General features: G+C 27.6%; 1 protein-coding gene across 2 annotated transcripts in view; it reads right to left on the minus strand.

Moving 5' to 3' along the window:
• Positions 1-1017: 1017 nt before the first annotated feature.
• LOC129960703 (ras association domain-containing protein 10-like) overlaps positions 1018-15479 on the minus strand; it is a 31298-nt gene continuing 16836 nt past the window's right edge. The window contains exons 1-2 of one of the 2 annotated variants that reach the window (XM_056074270.1): positions 4796-4878; positions 1018-2364 (exon numbers count right to left, since the gene is read on the minus strand). In XM_056074270.1, coding sequence (XP_055930245.1) covers positions 1167-2348 — 1182 coding nt within the window. In that variant the 5' untranslated portion in view covers positions 2349-2364; positions 4796-4878 and the 3' untranslated portion in view covers positions 1018-1166. Of the gene's footprint in view, positions 2365-4795; positions 4879-15479 lie in introns of those variants that run through there. The other variant, XM_056074269.1, reaches the window with a different exon arrangement.

Here is a 15479-nt window from a genome sequence, read left to right on the forward strand (position 1 = left end):
AAGCAAATGAATCAGAAAGCATAGATATCTAGTTTGGGGGAATTCAATGCTACTTCTTTAACCTAGTCATTTTTCCACCAGATTTTCATCAAAATACGGTCTTACATTTCCAGCTAGTAGTGTTTCAAACTGCTGGAAGTACCATTACATTCTCAAACTCTTGAATGGATATTACAGAGCAATCTTTTTGTTCAGGTAAACATCATTTGCCATGGTAAAAGATGTCAGGCTCAAAGAAAGTAGATATAATTTATCCATTGCTTACTAAATACCCTGCTATTAACACCTAACAAGTTCTTATTCCACTGCCTAGCCAAGCAAAATTTATCAGTTGTCCAGTAGTTCCATTAATAAAGATTGCTTAAACAATTATTTATGAAGAAAAATATATTTATTGTACAAACTTGCGATTGTAAAAAAGGAGAAAATATTTATTGTATTAATTAATTGGAATCATGAATCTTCCCATAACTGATAAGATCTTGTATTTGGTTTTATTAATTTGAGTACTGAAATTTTGATAATAATTAATAATTTTGTTTGAGGTTAATTGTTTGTTTAATAATTATTTAAAGTGTGTATTATGAAAAATGTATAGCAGTTGTACTGAAATGGAAACAAAATTCAAGTTCATGATAAACCCTGAAAAAAGAATGTTCAAACATAATTTTAAAATTTGTATTTATTTAAAAAATAAAATATTGCACATGAAATAAGAGAAAGTAATTACTAAATATATAAATAACAAAATAAAACAATATTTCTGGAAGCGTTGAAAAATTTTACAGCAAGAATAAAAAAAAATCCGAGTTTAAAAAATATACTGTTTGATAGTTGCAAGAAATACAAGTTGGAAATGAAACAAAACAAACCTAATTTTAGCATCAGTATAACCATATGCATCAGTAAATTATTGATAAATGTAAGCAAAATAACAGTAATTATTTTAAAATTATTTTAAATCATATATAAACAATAAAATCGTAATTGCTTAAAAAAGCTAGATTCATAATCGCATATAAAAACTGGAAAATCATGCACAGTTGGATTAAATATCACAATACATCAAAACAGTATTTTTTTTTCTGTTTCAAACCAAAATGCTTAAAATACATAACCAAATTTGTATACTACTTTGGTATAAAAGCAAACTTTCCCCTTATCCATTAAACCAATGTATCCAGAAAATACTTATTTTTATCATTAAAATTATAAGTATTATCATCACAACTGCTAGGTAACGAACTCAGGCCGGTATCCGAACTATTATCAATTAAAATTAAATCATTTCTGGGCACTGTCAAATCGTATTTCATGTCGTCAAAGTTGCTATTCTTGGAGTAGTTTCCCTCTTGGATATTATTCAATTCATCATCAGCTCTGTACAAATCATCTTGAAGCTGAGCTAAATAATCTCGTTTCTGCGACAAAATTTTATCGTATTCTTGTAGTGTTCTTTCATTGTGTTCAATAGCAAGTCTCTGGGTTTCATTTACTGCTGCTAGGCATTCGGTTCGAATCTTAGTTTTCTGCAAATATATAACAAAATTCTCATTGTTGTTTTGTTTGGCTTCACATTCCTTGGTAGTATCTTCAAATGGATCATTAACCGACACCGAATGCCGAATCTGGGCAGATAAAAGTCGGATACTTTCTTCTTGCTTTTCAATTCGTTTGCTTATTTCTAAAATCCTTTCATATAAAAATGTAGCTTCCTGTAGAGTATCATCAGAGTAATTGGGTAAATTTTCCGATATTTCTTTATCCGTATACAGATTGGATTCACCTCCAAGATACAGATCTTGAAGATAATTTTCTCCAGACTGCTTCATCCTGTTCATGTGGATCAAAGTTTCGTATTCCTCGATTTCTGATTCTCGCAAGGCTAACTTTTCTTTCTGTATAAGCAAGGCATTTTGTTGCATCGCTAGAATGTTCTTCAATTCTTCTCGATCTAAAACGACTTGGTCATTCCTCAGTTTCATCCTCCGATGGCTCTTGTGGCCATGTCTTGATTTCGGCATCTTGATTTTTGTGTATCTCCTATCCTTACTAACAGCTTCTGTTTTTGAAGATCTCTTCTTCAAAAGGAAATAAACATTTTTTCGCTCTTCACACCAAGACTGCCAGATACGCAAGATTTTGCAACGACCAGGTAAGTGTCTTTCCATCCATCTCCATCTTTCTATAACTTTGTATTGCCACTTTTCATGAGTTGTGTCCGATTTTCCCCACTGGAATTTGATGACAGAGGCTATGACATCACTGCAGGTAGTCCGTTTGGTCAAACCCGTAATCCAAACTAATCTTCCCTCAACCCAAAGAGGGATGATGGCTTCCATCTTCATTCATCGTCAAGAAAATCTGGAAAGAATATAAAAGTTGATTTTCGTTATCTGATTTTTTTAAAGACAAAAAAAATTACTTCTAGTTAAAATATTATTTCCGCTATAAGAAAATGTATCAGCTTTCATTCGACTTCTGGATGAAGCAAATAGTAATGTAAGTAAAAATAAAAGAATTCATATACCAATCCTGATTTTTAAAATAAACAATAGATCTCATTAAATCCTGTTTCCATTATAATCCATTAGATCCTTACATTACCTTGACATATACGTACAAAATTCAAAATAAAATTTGGAAAACATTTATTGATACGACCGAATACCGAAAACCAGGATTACTTAGTTAAATATTTTTAGACATTTTGAGATAGAGGAAAAAAAGAAATTAGAGGTTTAATCACCGAAGAAACTAAGCAGAAATCTAGATTTAAAAAAAGAGAGAGATCGTCAAAACTAATTAAGTGATCAGAAAAGTTTCGCATGTAGTGAGTCATTTTTAAATACTTCAGAATTATAGAAAATGGTCAATTTTATTCTTCAGAAACTTGGTTAAATCCTTTTTTAAAACACTACTGCGTCAGAAGTTCTTATAACAAATAATATGTGAAGATAATTTTTCATAGCTTGAGAATTAATCAAATTTTCTTTAAAATTAAATTAATAAAAGCTTATAAATCTTATTGTTATTTGGTTCTGCAAAGTGTTTATTTTTCATAATAATTTCTTCTTTCGTACTCACTTTGAATGGGTATTGTTACTTTTCTACTTAGTTTTTTTTCATTATTGGTAAAATTTATTTTGTACTAGAGCTCTATTGAATATAACAATTACATTGTGAATAATTTTAAAATAAAAATATTTATTTTCGTTCTCAGTTTCTTTTTACTTCAGTATGGATTTTAAATTTGAATTATATCAGGATGAATTATATTTTCTAAAATAATTAGATTTCTTGATGAATCTTTTGTTCAAAAGAGAAGTTTATTCCACATTTTCCACTAAAAGAAACAACTAAAATTGTATACATCCTAAAGTGAAATTTTGCTTCAAGATTTAAATGATCTAAAACTTAAAAAGGTTCAACACAAAAAATAATTATTACTGGATTGTTGTCAGTTAAAAGCAACTCAAATTAACAAATAAGAACTCTCACGTCACAAGTTAATAATGTTACTTATGTTTCTATGAACATTTAAACTAAAAAATAAATCTATTATTTTTTTTAAATATACAGTAATTTTATTGTATAAGAAAGAGAAAACTAGTGTTTAAACTAGAATTCTAATTAAATATATCAATTTCTAAGACATTTGGTTCATATTCAGGACTATTTTATTGGTCGTTATATCATTCAACGTTTTGTTTTGTTCAAGGCGAATTTCAGAACGTCTTAGCTATAGTGCATAATATTAAAAGCATACCAAGTCAACTTTCCTCAAACACAATGAAAACTTGGGATTGAATTTATTCATTATGAAATTACTGAAATGAGCAGAGCAAAATCCCCCACAAATGTTTCGGGTATTTTACTTTAAAAATCAGTATGAGTTATATATATATATATATACACGGATAAACTTCAAAAAATCATCGTAGTATGGTAAGTAATATTTCGCTTTTTTCCATTTCTCTCAACTGATTGCCCCTTTAAATTTAATTTTTCGTTTCTGCATCTAAATTAAGTTCTATTAAAGAGTCCTTTTTCAAAATTAATATTATTCACCTTTAAGTATCAAGAAGAAATTTTAATTATTGTACTTATTGAATATAATCAAAATATAAGTCCCTTTTAAGTTGCAATAATTTAATAATTTTTTCTTTTAATTTTCCTGCTTTTCTAAAACTCAAGAAAATTTGGGATAGAACTTTAAAAAATTAAAATCGCATTTTAAATTTAAGTATTAGCATAGATTTCAGAATAGTGACAAAAGTGAAAGTTTTTTTTTCAATATTTATTTATGTGCAACACATTGGAAGCTTTTTTTTTAAATAATAGATGGCATTTAATCAATAAATATTTAATAGTGGATTTATTTTATGAGCCTTAATCCAATCTTTAAACTTCAATATCAACTAATCACTTTTGGTTAAACTGTACACTATTTTGTACAAGTATTTTATTAGTATTATACTGTCTTTTGTTCGCTTTCTGGGTTTTTTCCCCATAATTTTAAAATTAATTTTTAAAAAACCAAAACTCTCTGAAAAGAAGTTAAACAATGTTTATTTAAAATATAGCATTTTGTATTAAAAAATTTATTTTGAGATTAACAATTTTATATTCAATTCTAATAATTTCTTATGTTTTGTTATCTAAGGTTATTTCCAATTTATATTTTAATATAATTAATGCATATGTTCATATATATTTTTAGTATCTTCAATAAGAAGGAAGAAGTGAAGACTCTTCTGAATCTTAACAAACAAAACAACCATTTCAAACTTACTACATCAGTAAATGGTAATAACAATAAAAGCGAAACATTTATTCAGTTTTGTTTAGTACACTGAAAACGGTGGCTTTTTTAACTATAAACTGTGCTTAAACATTTAAACTAAAAGGGAAAATGAAAAATTGCTCTTCGCCCTTTTGAGAGGAAAAGGCAAGGTTCATTTGCTAAGATTCTTGACAGCATTTGTGGTTTTCTTGTTACCCTTATCTATAAACCGCAAAATGGGAAAACCTTTCAATTTCCAGAAAAATGTATCACCAAGAAATCAAGACCTTTTAGTTCTAAGAAGAAATTCATGAGGGGAATCATTAAATTCAAAAGAATGGCGTTTTGCGTGAGAATGAACTGTTAAAACAGCTTCATTCAAACTCTTTCCAGTGAAACGTGTTTTGCCGTTTGTAATGAAGTCAAACTGTTATATAAGGAAACAAATTTTCGCCGAAGTCCTAAAAATACCACAACAAGTATTTAAGGAGATATTAATGCAATTGGTTTATACCGCACACTGCTTTCATAGTTTTCTGTAGTTATTTGCATATCATTTAGTATATGTCACTGAATGCATTTACCAGATAGATTGCAAAGAATTTATCCTTTTTTAGGAATATGACAACGTTGAAAAGTAAATTTTTGCGAAACTTTGGATTTTTTTTTTTCTTTAATTTAATGTTCTTATTGGTTGAACAAGTTTTTTTATAAAAATGTTATAATTTTGTTTCTAAGTTTATTTTTTGGGAAGTTACACAGATTTTTATGCTTGTAATTACATACGTTTTAATACTATTTTACATTTTTAAATGATATTTTCTCAAATATAGAATTTTTTTATGAAAAACTTTATAAATTAAAATCTAATGCATATTTTTGTTTCAAATTTGTTATAATAATTTCTCAGTATTCTCTGCAGTTCCTAACATAGAGAATATGTAATCTATTCATTTAGAAATACTTTATTGTTGTTTCAGTACTTCACAAAGTTAAAAAAAAAATGAAAATTTTGTGTTATTCATCAGTTGAACGTAAATATTTAAAAAATGTATAGAAATACAGCTTTTTTTTAGTTCTTGAACTAGATAATGTATTACTTAAGATATCTGCAAAATGTTAAGCAATTCAGTTGGTAAATCTCTAACTAGAAGATTTTTGATTTATACCTCTTTTTAGCCAAAAAAAAAGACAATTTTTCCAATTTTTAAAAAACTTTTAAAGCTTTACTGGTATATTTAGATTTAACAGATGTTTTTTCAATCTTTTTTATGCAAATGTTCAAAGATATAACCATTTTCGAAAGTTTGTCAAAGAATTCATCCCTAACGTAGTCCCATACCTTAAGTAGAATTAGACTAAACCATTCTCTCTCCATTTTATGATTAATGATTATCAATTTCTAAACATTATTTCTTCACCTACAATAACGAAAGTGTATTAAATTTTATAACAATATCAACATTTTTTTGGAGAATAAAATTTTGATTTCAAATTTTTTTCGAAATATTGCTCTGGACTCAAAAGGAATACTTTTTGTATAGTAGAAAAGTTTATTTTCTGTATTTTAATGTACTTTTACGTCTCGGTTTGAGACTACAAGAGAATTACTCTGGTGCAAACCCAGCAATTTAAAATTGCATTTAGGAGGCGAAAATTATTCCTGAGAGACACTCCACTTTCAGACTTTCATGTCATACTAACTTGAAGACATTTGACACAAAACCAATGGGAGCAATCGAAATTTTCTCACATACTTTCTAATAAAGATGTTGCCTCTCACCCTCTCTCTCACGAGTAAAACTGTGAACCTTGGACTAAAGCGAAATTGCCATGAATGTTCAGATTTTTATTTCGCGAGATGAAAATTGTGTTTTTCGTAATATAGTAAGGAAAACCGATCAATACTTGTATGTTATTAACCGAATGACATTAAAGAACAATGCTTACCGAAATGCCTATTAATGCATGATCTTTAGCTATTTATTGTGTGGGCGATGAATCTCTGGGATGCGGTTAATACACAAGTACCAGAAAGACTAGAAACACTGAAGTCAAAAGTTGACACAGAACTACAATTGCAGTCACAAAATCATGTTCCAGATTTCATTTATTTAAGTCCTTGCATTTCCGTCTTATCACATTTACAGTACAGAATAATAAAGAAAGAAAAAAAGTACAGAATAAGTACAGAAAAAAATTACAAAAAAGTACAGAAAAAAAGCACAGAAAAGTACAGAATAATAAAGACAGTCAACCACTTAATGAATTTGATTCAAAACTTGATGCATATATACACTTTAAATGAAAAAACTATGCACCAAACATATTCGGCACTATTAGCCTCAATCTAAATGAGTTTTTAAATTAAATGTTATGCTACCCCAATAATGTATTACTAACCAGGAAAGTTTATTATAAGGCTGTAAGCTGCATTAGTATCAAAAAGTTAGACAATTTTACAACCCTTAAAATAATAAAAACAAGCATTACATAAGCTACATTCTTCGTAAATTCAGAATAATTTAATTCTTTATAAAAAAAAAATGTTTGCAACCATTTTAACATCCTAGAAATGTAGAATGTTTGAAAAATCGGATTAAATAGCTGAGCATCTTCAGATAAACTCAATCTACCGAAATTATATACAAGATCTTTTAGTCAGATGTTTAAAAAAAAAAACAGTAAGCGGTTTTGCAAAACATTTGAAAAGGCAAACCTCACACTAGATGGAAACAAAATAAATAAATAAAGGAAAGCTATGTTAATAAATAAATACACACTGGCAAATGCATTTGACAGCTTGCAATAGGTTATTCTAAACCAGAATTTAGCAACCTGAACTTGAGATCTTGCTGATTGCACAGCTGAAACCCTCCCCTTTCTTCAACTGATTAAAAAGGTCCTCTTGCACCAATCACTGACTTGGCCATTTCTAGATTGATTACATCGTGCGAGGCTCACATATATTTTGATGAGGAAAAGATCATTAAATTAGAAGAGTTGCAACAAAAATCTGTTCTATATTATCGAAATTTCTAATATTTAATTCAAAACTGTTATCTAAATAACAGACAAGCTGTTTTTATTCTAAAATCTGTGATAGGAAAAAAAGGTGGCACTATGCGAATGTTTATACAATACATCTTTGTTACATAGGACAATAAATTTTTTAGATGTTTGCGGAAACTAAGAAATCGTGATTTATAAACGAAGAAAATAGGTAAGAACGTATAAAATTCGCGAAGCGAATATAATTTTGAATAATACATTTGAAGAAATCTTTATGGAGTGCACTCGGAAGTCGTATGAAATAGTTAACTTGACTTAATATATGGCCAGATAAAAATTTCAATCCACTGAATAATGAAGGTTTGAAGTTCATGAATCATGACATTTTAAGCGAAAATAAAAGAAATGGATGGCAAATGACAAATATATAGCGTGAAAAATATTTATTAATAAAATATCTCTCTGTTGAGCTTAAGAAAAAGGCATTATTATCGCTATAACGACTCTGTTAATAACAGATGAGTATACTTTATATATATAAAAAGCATACACAACCCATAATGGGAGTGCTTGTAGAAAGAGGAAATTCTATACCGAAATAGAGCTCAGGTGTGTAAACACAGAAAATGGCTCTCTTAGCATCGAGTGTATTTCATTTTGTTTCTTTAGAAAATAACAACACAGTAAAAGTTTTAAATAAATATTGAATCTATAAAAGAGAGGCATTTATTTTTCTGAAAGAATTTTTAGTGCTGGTTACAGTTTTGTGGTTTCGTCACCTTATTAAGCAACCTTTTAACCCATTCATTGACAGCGAAATTTATAAACGCTCAATTTTAGTGCAGCTTCCTACGAGATGTCTCATATATGGCAAAGAATGGGTTAATTTGAATATTTTAATTAAGGTTGATTATTTATTTATTTCAAGTAATCCAAAAACTTTGCATTTACCTCCAAATAGTAATAAAGAACATTCAACTGATAATATGTGTATTTTTTTTACTTCACTTTATTGCAATGACAGAAGTATTTCTAATAAACAAGTAATCTTTCTTATACTTTAATTTTCCTTTAATATAAAAATTTTGTCGCTTTATAAAATAGACAATCTTTTTTCAACAGCAGTTTGTGGGGTTATTTGAGCATTTTGTTATATATAGATTTATTGAGTATTCTGTTTAGTTCTGTTTTTTTTTCAGCATTTCAATAACACATATAAACAAAATCTCATGAGACTTGAAAGAAACGTATAGATAAAATGTGCCTTATGTCCATTGTTTTGTGTGTGTAATTTAACTCTTAGTTTACTTATAATTTAATAATTTGACCCTTAGTTTACTTATGGTTTAGTATTTTAACTCGTAATTTACTTATAATTTAGTCATTTGACTCTTAGTTTACTTATGGTTTAGTAATTTAACTTTTAGTTTAGTAATTTATATCTTAGTTCATTTATAGCTAATTTACTTAATCTAATTTTTTTTTATTATTTTAAACTATTTCTCTTCCTCGCAGTTTATCTCAAATCTTGCTCTCTTGGGTTGTCTGATTTATTTTTAAATTTAAATAAATTAAATATATAAAATGCAGTTAAGGATAAATTTGGGAAAAAATTTTCCTCGTTTTTCTTTCCGATAATTTTTATTATTGTATTTTTATTTTTATTCAAGTTTTCAAAGCTCCAAACCAAACAAAATGTGATAAAATATATACAAATGCGAATGGTGAGAGTTTGGGAAAATATTTTCTCTATTGTCCTTTATGACACTGTAACTTTGTATGTCACAAATAACACATCTTCGAATTTTGAGTGTTTATATAATACTAATATAATAAGGTAAACTTTTGGTTATTCTATATTACAATTTTTTTAAAATTTATTAACGGCTTTCTCTATCTTAAAAACCTTATTTCAGCTCAATTAAATATGAAAATCAAATTTTAAAAGGTGGGTCATTTTCAAATGATAATAATTTTTCATTTTGTTATTTAAAAATTAATGTATGATGTTTTAATTATAAAGTAAAAAAGTTTTCATTGCTCGAACATAAATAATTAAGCTTAAATCCATACAAAAAACAATTTGTTTTAAAGAATAAATTTCTGATTGTGACCGAAGTGCTTTTAATGTGAATCATATCTTAAACTATCTTAATCCTTAAGCTATCTAATCCATTTTGTTATTTAAAAATTAATGTATGATGTTTTAAGTATAAAGTAAAAAGGTTTTCATTTGCTCGAACATAAATAATTAAGCTTAAATCCATAGAAAAAACAATTTGTTTTAAAGAATAAATTTCTGATTGTGACCGAAGTGCTTTAAATGTGAATCATATCTTAATCCTAGTTAATTTAATTATCACCTTTATAAAGATTAAAAGATTTATTAGATCTTCTGAGATCTGTTTCTCTTTCCATGATAAGAATTCTAATATAACTTACTCGATCTTGAAAATTTTTATGTAGCGACAGAGTTTAACCCTAAAAATCAACAAGTTACACACAAGTACAGCTTCAAAACTACAATTATTACGTCACTATTATTTTTACGTCACCAAAACAGCAATAATATTGAAGACAAATATATAAGGATCAAACAATAAAATGGCTCTTCTCTGGTTTTCAGAGAAGAATCTTCTGACTACAGACAGACATCACAGCCAATAATCTATGAAAGCAAGTAAATTCATTCTCTTCCTAAAAGTTTGACACCAGATGATGCTGTAACGAATTTCTACCACTCCTTCTACTTCTCCTATTTTCTTAAAAATGGCTTTTAAATAAACATAGTTTTTAATTAGTAAAATAGGCAGTTCTAACCCCCTTCTATAGCACCATGGATTTACCAACCGTTTGAGTATATTTCACGTTTCCTTTGCTATTTTGTTGCTGAACTAGAACATTCGTAAGATATCCTCGAACTATTAAATTTTTTCTTTGCTCTATCATTAGTAGATGAGCTTAAATTGATTTTCAGGAAGTCAATATTTTATATAACTGTTTTTTTAAAAAAAAACGTTCAAATTGCAAATTTTCATTGCAATAAATTAGCTAAAAAACAGGGGTTTTTTTTTCGCATCCTTTGAGTTAATTATGTCTTTTTAATAGAACTTCATTTACAATTTTTAAAAACTACTTTCCTTCTTTGACCGCAGAATAAAGAATTACCGGATCTGAAATTTGTGTTTTAAGCTAAAGACGAATTTAAGTTATCCTCTCTCCTCCAACTACAAAAAAAAAAAAAAAAAAAAAAAAAAAACTTTGAGTATTGCTGTAATACTTCAATACAGCAAAATTGGATTTTGCTGTAATACTTCACCTACGTATCTATTTTTCTAGATGAAAAGTCTTCCTTTTCATATCTGATTTAAATTTTCACGAATAATACGAGCTCATCTAAAAAAAGAACCTCTATTTCCTTTGAAAATGTCTCTAGTTTTTCTAAAATTATGGCTTGCGTCCCTATGTGGAATCTTGAATAAAAACATTGAATCCGGAATATGAAAACCCTCAAAAATCAAACATTAAAAAGCATTAAGTAACTTAAGAGAAGCCTTCAAAGAAGTTCCAAACTGGAATATAAGACCAGGCCGATTATTGTTTATGCTGAAGTTGTAAGTTGAGTTCATCAATACTCATTTCAATATTCAGTTAACTACTGACGGAAATTTTATTACTCTATTCCATTATTTTTAGACTAAAACTGCTTTAACTCAGAAAATTCTATAAATTTTGAAGTAATAAAATATACTTTTCAAAAACATCACTAATGCATACATTTGTATATTGCAACTTCACAAGCTTTCCCATATTAAATAATAAAATGGCGGAAAATCCTTGTGTGGCAGTTAACAGATTTCTGGCTTAAGAATTTTTTTCCCAAAATATAGAAATGAAAGGCCAAATGAGAATATCAGATAAAATGTAGAATACCGCTTCACAATTTGTCGATAATATGATTCAAATATTAAATTAAGAGTCAAATAAAAAAAAAACTTCACCTTTTTTCTTCAATGCAGTTCCCTATAATTTTAGAGAATGAGACGCAATTTGAAATACATACACACTCGCTTTCTTGATTGCTTTTGAAAATAAAGCTATTTCTTAATGAATTGTAACTTTATTAAAGAAAGAAGAAAAAAAAAGATTTCATTAATAATAAAAGCTCATCTGAAAAAGAGCCTCCGTTTTCTATGAAAATGTCTCTACGATTTCTTAAACTATAGCTGACGTCCTTAAGTGGAACGCGAACAACAACGCTGGTCTTAGAAAAACTAGTAGCATGTTTTCGTTTCAGGTTCGTCATCATTTGTAATCACCGATAGTCAATTTATAATCACCAATAGTCAATTTGTAATCACCGATAGTCAATTTGTAATCACCGATAGTCAATTTATAATCACCAATAGTCAATTTTTAATCACCAATAATACTTGTAATCACCAATAATATTTGCAATCACCAATAATATTTGCAATCATCAAATCTCTTTGATTAAAAAAATTTCGCTAAAATGCACTGAATAACTATTTTATATTGAACTAATTTATATTTATTATTAAGTAAAATCTTATTTTCGTATTTATTTCCTCATTCGATGGTTGCAACAAAAAATGTGGCGACGAAATTTTTAACCTCGGAAAGGATAGCAAGTGTAAAACATTTATTTTATTAAAATATATTCTAATAAATCTCTTCATATAGGAAACGAAACAAAATAAAATAAAAAATGATACTTAGTAAGGTTTTAGATCATTATAAGATTTACAGCAATTAATTTTTAATCCGTAATTTTTAGGGAATGATAGATTTTTTTAAGTCTTAATTATTAGTATATCTTAATAATTATTAAGTGTGGTAATGCTTAATCCATTCAGCTCACATCATAGTTTTATAAAAAATTTCTGCCTCTAATTCAATAAAAAATCCTTTAAAACTTGAGTCATTTCATGAAACATTTATTTCATTTCATAATATCTAAATACGAATTAATCATATAAATAATTAATGCTTGTATGCATTCATCCTACAATTATGTGATTAATTCATCCTAGCTAACATTCTGCTAGCATTAAATTATTTTCTCTTATAATATATGAATTCAAATTTATTACACCTTCGAAAATAAACATCAGGAGCATTAACATGCGCATTAATTTCCTTTATCCAATAATAACCAAAAGCTCCCCAAACATGGACACATCATTCCCTTTAAGATATTAATAAAATATAATCTGCGTATTAAATTCATAACTTTCAAGTTTTATACGATTTTAATAATTCGTTGTTTGTTTTCTTACAAATGTCCACCTTTGCAAGCTGAAATTAATGATATGCAGAAACTTCTAGCAGGGAAAGACATAAGGACTATCTGTTGACATTCTCTTATGAGTTTAAATTAGAAGTGTTGAGTTAGCTATGAGAAAACTAAGAGCTCTTGTGACACGTTCCTAAAATTAATAAATCAACTGTGACTTCTTTGAGTAAACAACGTGTGAATTCACATCATTTTTATGAATTTAATATTCATTTGATTAATGAATTAAGCGTGATGGATTTTGAATTGCACTCTACTTATTAAAGAAAACTTGTAGTTTCAGGAAAAAACATTTTTTCCTCGCGCTTTAAAGTGATGAAAATAAATGTTTTGCCAAGGAGAATTTTTTTTGGAACATTTGTAATAACAAACAGGAAGTCAAAATTGTTTAAAATCATTAATCTTGAATTATTTATCTAGAGATAATGTGTATTAAGGTGCAAAAACTACCTGGTATTTTCTTACAAAATATCTATTTTTGAATTTTCATTTAATTGGATAGAACAGGCATTCTAGATACAAAATCAACTTGGATTTTCTTTCCTAATTCCTTTACTACAAAATCTATAAATAAGAAGAAAGTAGTGAACATTTATAGTGAACAATGTGCTATAATTTTTCTGTAATATTTTCAACTTTTACATAAGAGTTTCATTCATTTAGTTTCAATCCATTACAACTTTCTATGAATGATTCGTTTCATAAATTTAACAAAGAAAACAGACTATTCTCAGAATTATATAACTATCTTTGAAAAAACATTTATGAACAAAAATTAACGGGTGCATTTTTTTGAAAAAATTTCTATATTTTGATTTTTGTCTTGCCATAAAGATCTTTGAAGTTCCACAAAAGTTTCAAGAATATTCTACAACCCAAATAAAACTTTTACGTTGAAGGAACTTTTGTGTTTTTGGCAAAAAATACATAATGCTAATAAGTTTTCATACATATTAGTTATAATTTTCATATTTAACCGTTTCTAGGGCCGTGGGAAGTATGCTTCCCACCAAATTTATCAATCTTTGTATGAATTTATGTAGGTTGGCATTAGTTCTGAAAAATATTTTTAGAAAGACAGAAACTTAGATGCTTCAGTTCTTTATCTCACACAAAATGATGTGTCTTGAATTGTTACTTAATTATTGATTAACCAAATTAATTAATGAATCAAATTAAATTTATCTAATAAGCTAAATGAAACACTTTTCTTATTCTAATTTCAAGCCTAAAAATATTTTAACATAATATGACTAGAAAAAAATGGTCCTTTAAAGGGTTAAACTTAGCCTTCTGTTCATTTTTTTTTACAATTTTATGTCACTTTAAAGACAACATATGAAATTTTCTTTTTCATCGATATTTTTAATACTATAAAGGAACTTCGATAAAAATTCTGAAAAAATATAAGTGTTGCACAACTGTATTTAGAAAAAAAAAATCTTCTTCATAGCTGTTCTCATATCCTGCATATTCTTCTGAAACTAATAGTGAAAACCAATGTGGTTGATACAGATATTACAAGTACATAACGTCCCAACTATCCAGCCAAAAGTAGCAAAGGCGGGCTGGATAAGCTGGTGATCTGTAAATTATCATTTTACACTACCTAAATAATTAAAAACATCTTTTTTATGTCAAAAGGCACACCTCAGTGTAAGGCAGTATTTTTTTTCTCCATACTTTCTATGGAAACACAACTTACCCAAAAAGAATTAAACTTAACAGGAGTTAAAGATAAGAAAAAATTTCAGAAAATACTGCACCCTTCCCCTCTGATCTTTTGGGTCTTACACCCTATCGGGTACGCTGGGTTGGGGAGGGTTATGCAGTGTAAAAGAAACTACACCCATCTTGAGAGAGAAAATTTTCAATAGTTAAATATCTATACATAGAAGTAAAAATAAACGTAGAAAAAAATTATATAATATTTATCTAGAAACATTATGCTAATACTAAAGAAGCATATATGAAATTAAAGGTATTAAATTAAACTAATAAACACATATAGCCCATACGGCAGGGACGATGAATGAGTAATAACAATTATCAAAAAAATTAAAGAAAGGAAAAGAAAATAAGATCTATAATGCAACTGAGAATAGAAAAAGAAACCGAGTTCTGAAAAAATTTAGGAAATGGAAGAAAAAGAAATATTGAAGTTAGGTATGCCAATCATTGAGATAAATATTACATATGGAATTGACTTTGAAAATCTCTCCAATATTAAAAATTCCATTTTTATCAAAAAGTAGATATTTGAACTATTTTTTAATTGTCTGAAGGCTTAAATAGAAGAATTTAGCTTAAATTATATTAACGTCCCGTTTTAAAGCAGCTCTAGGGCTATTTTGAGACGGATCT

This window comes from Argiope bruennichi, chromosome X2, assembly GCF_947563725.1.
Source record: "Argiope bruennichi chromosome X2, qqArgBrue1.1, whole genome shotgun sequence".
Lineage (NCBI taxonomy): Eukaryota > Metazoa > Arthropoda > Arachnida > Araneae > Araneidae > Argiope > Argiope bruennichi.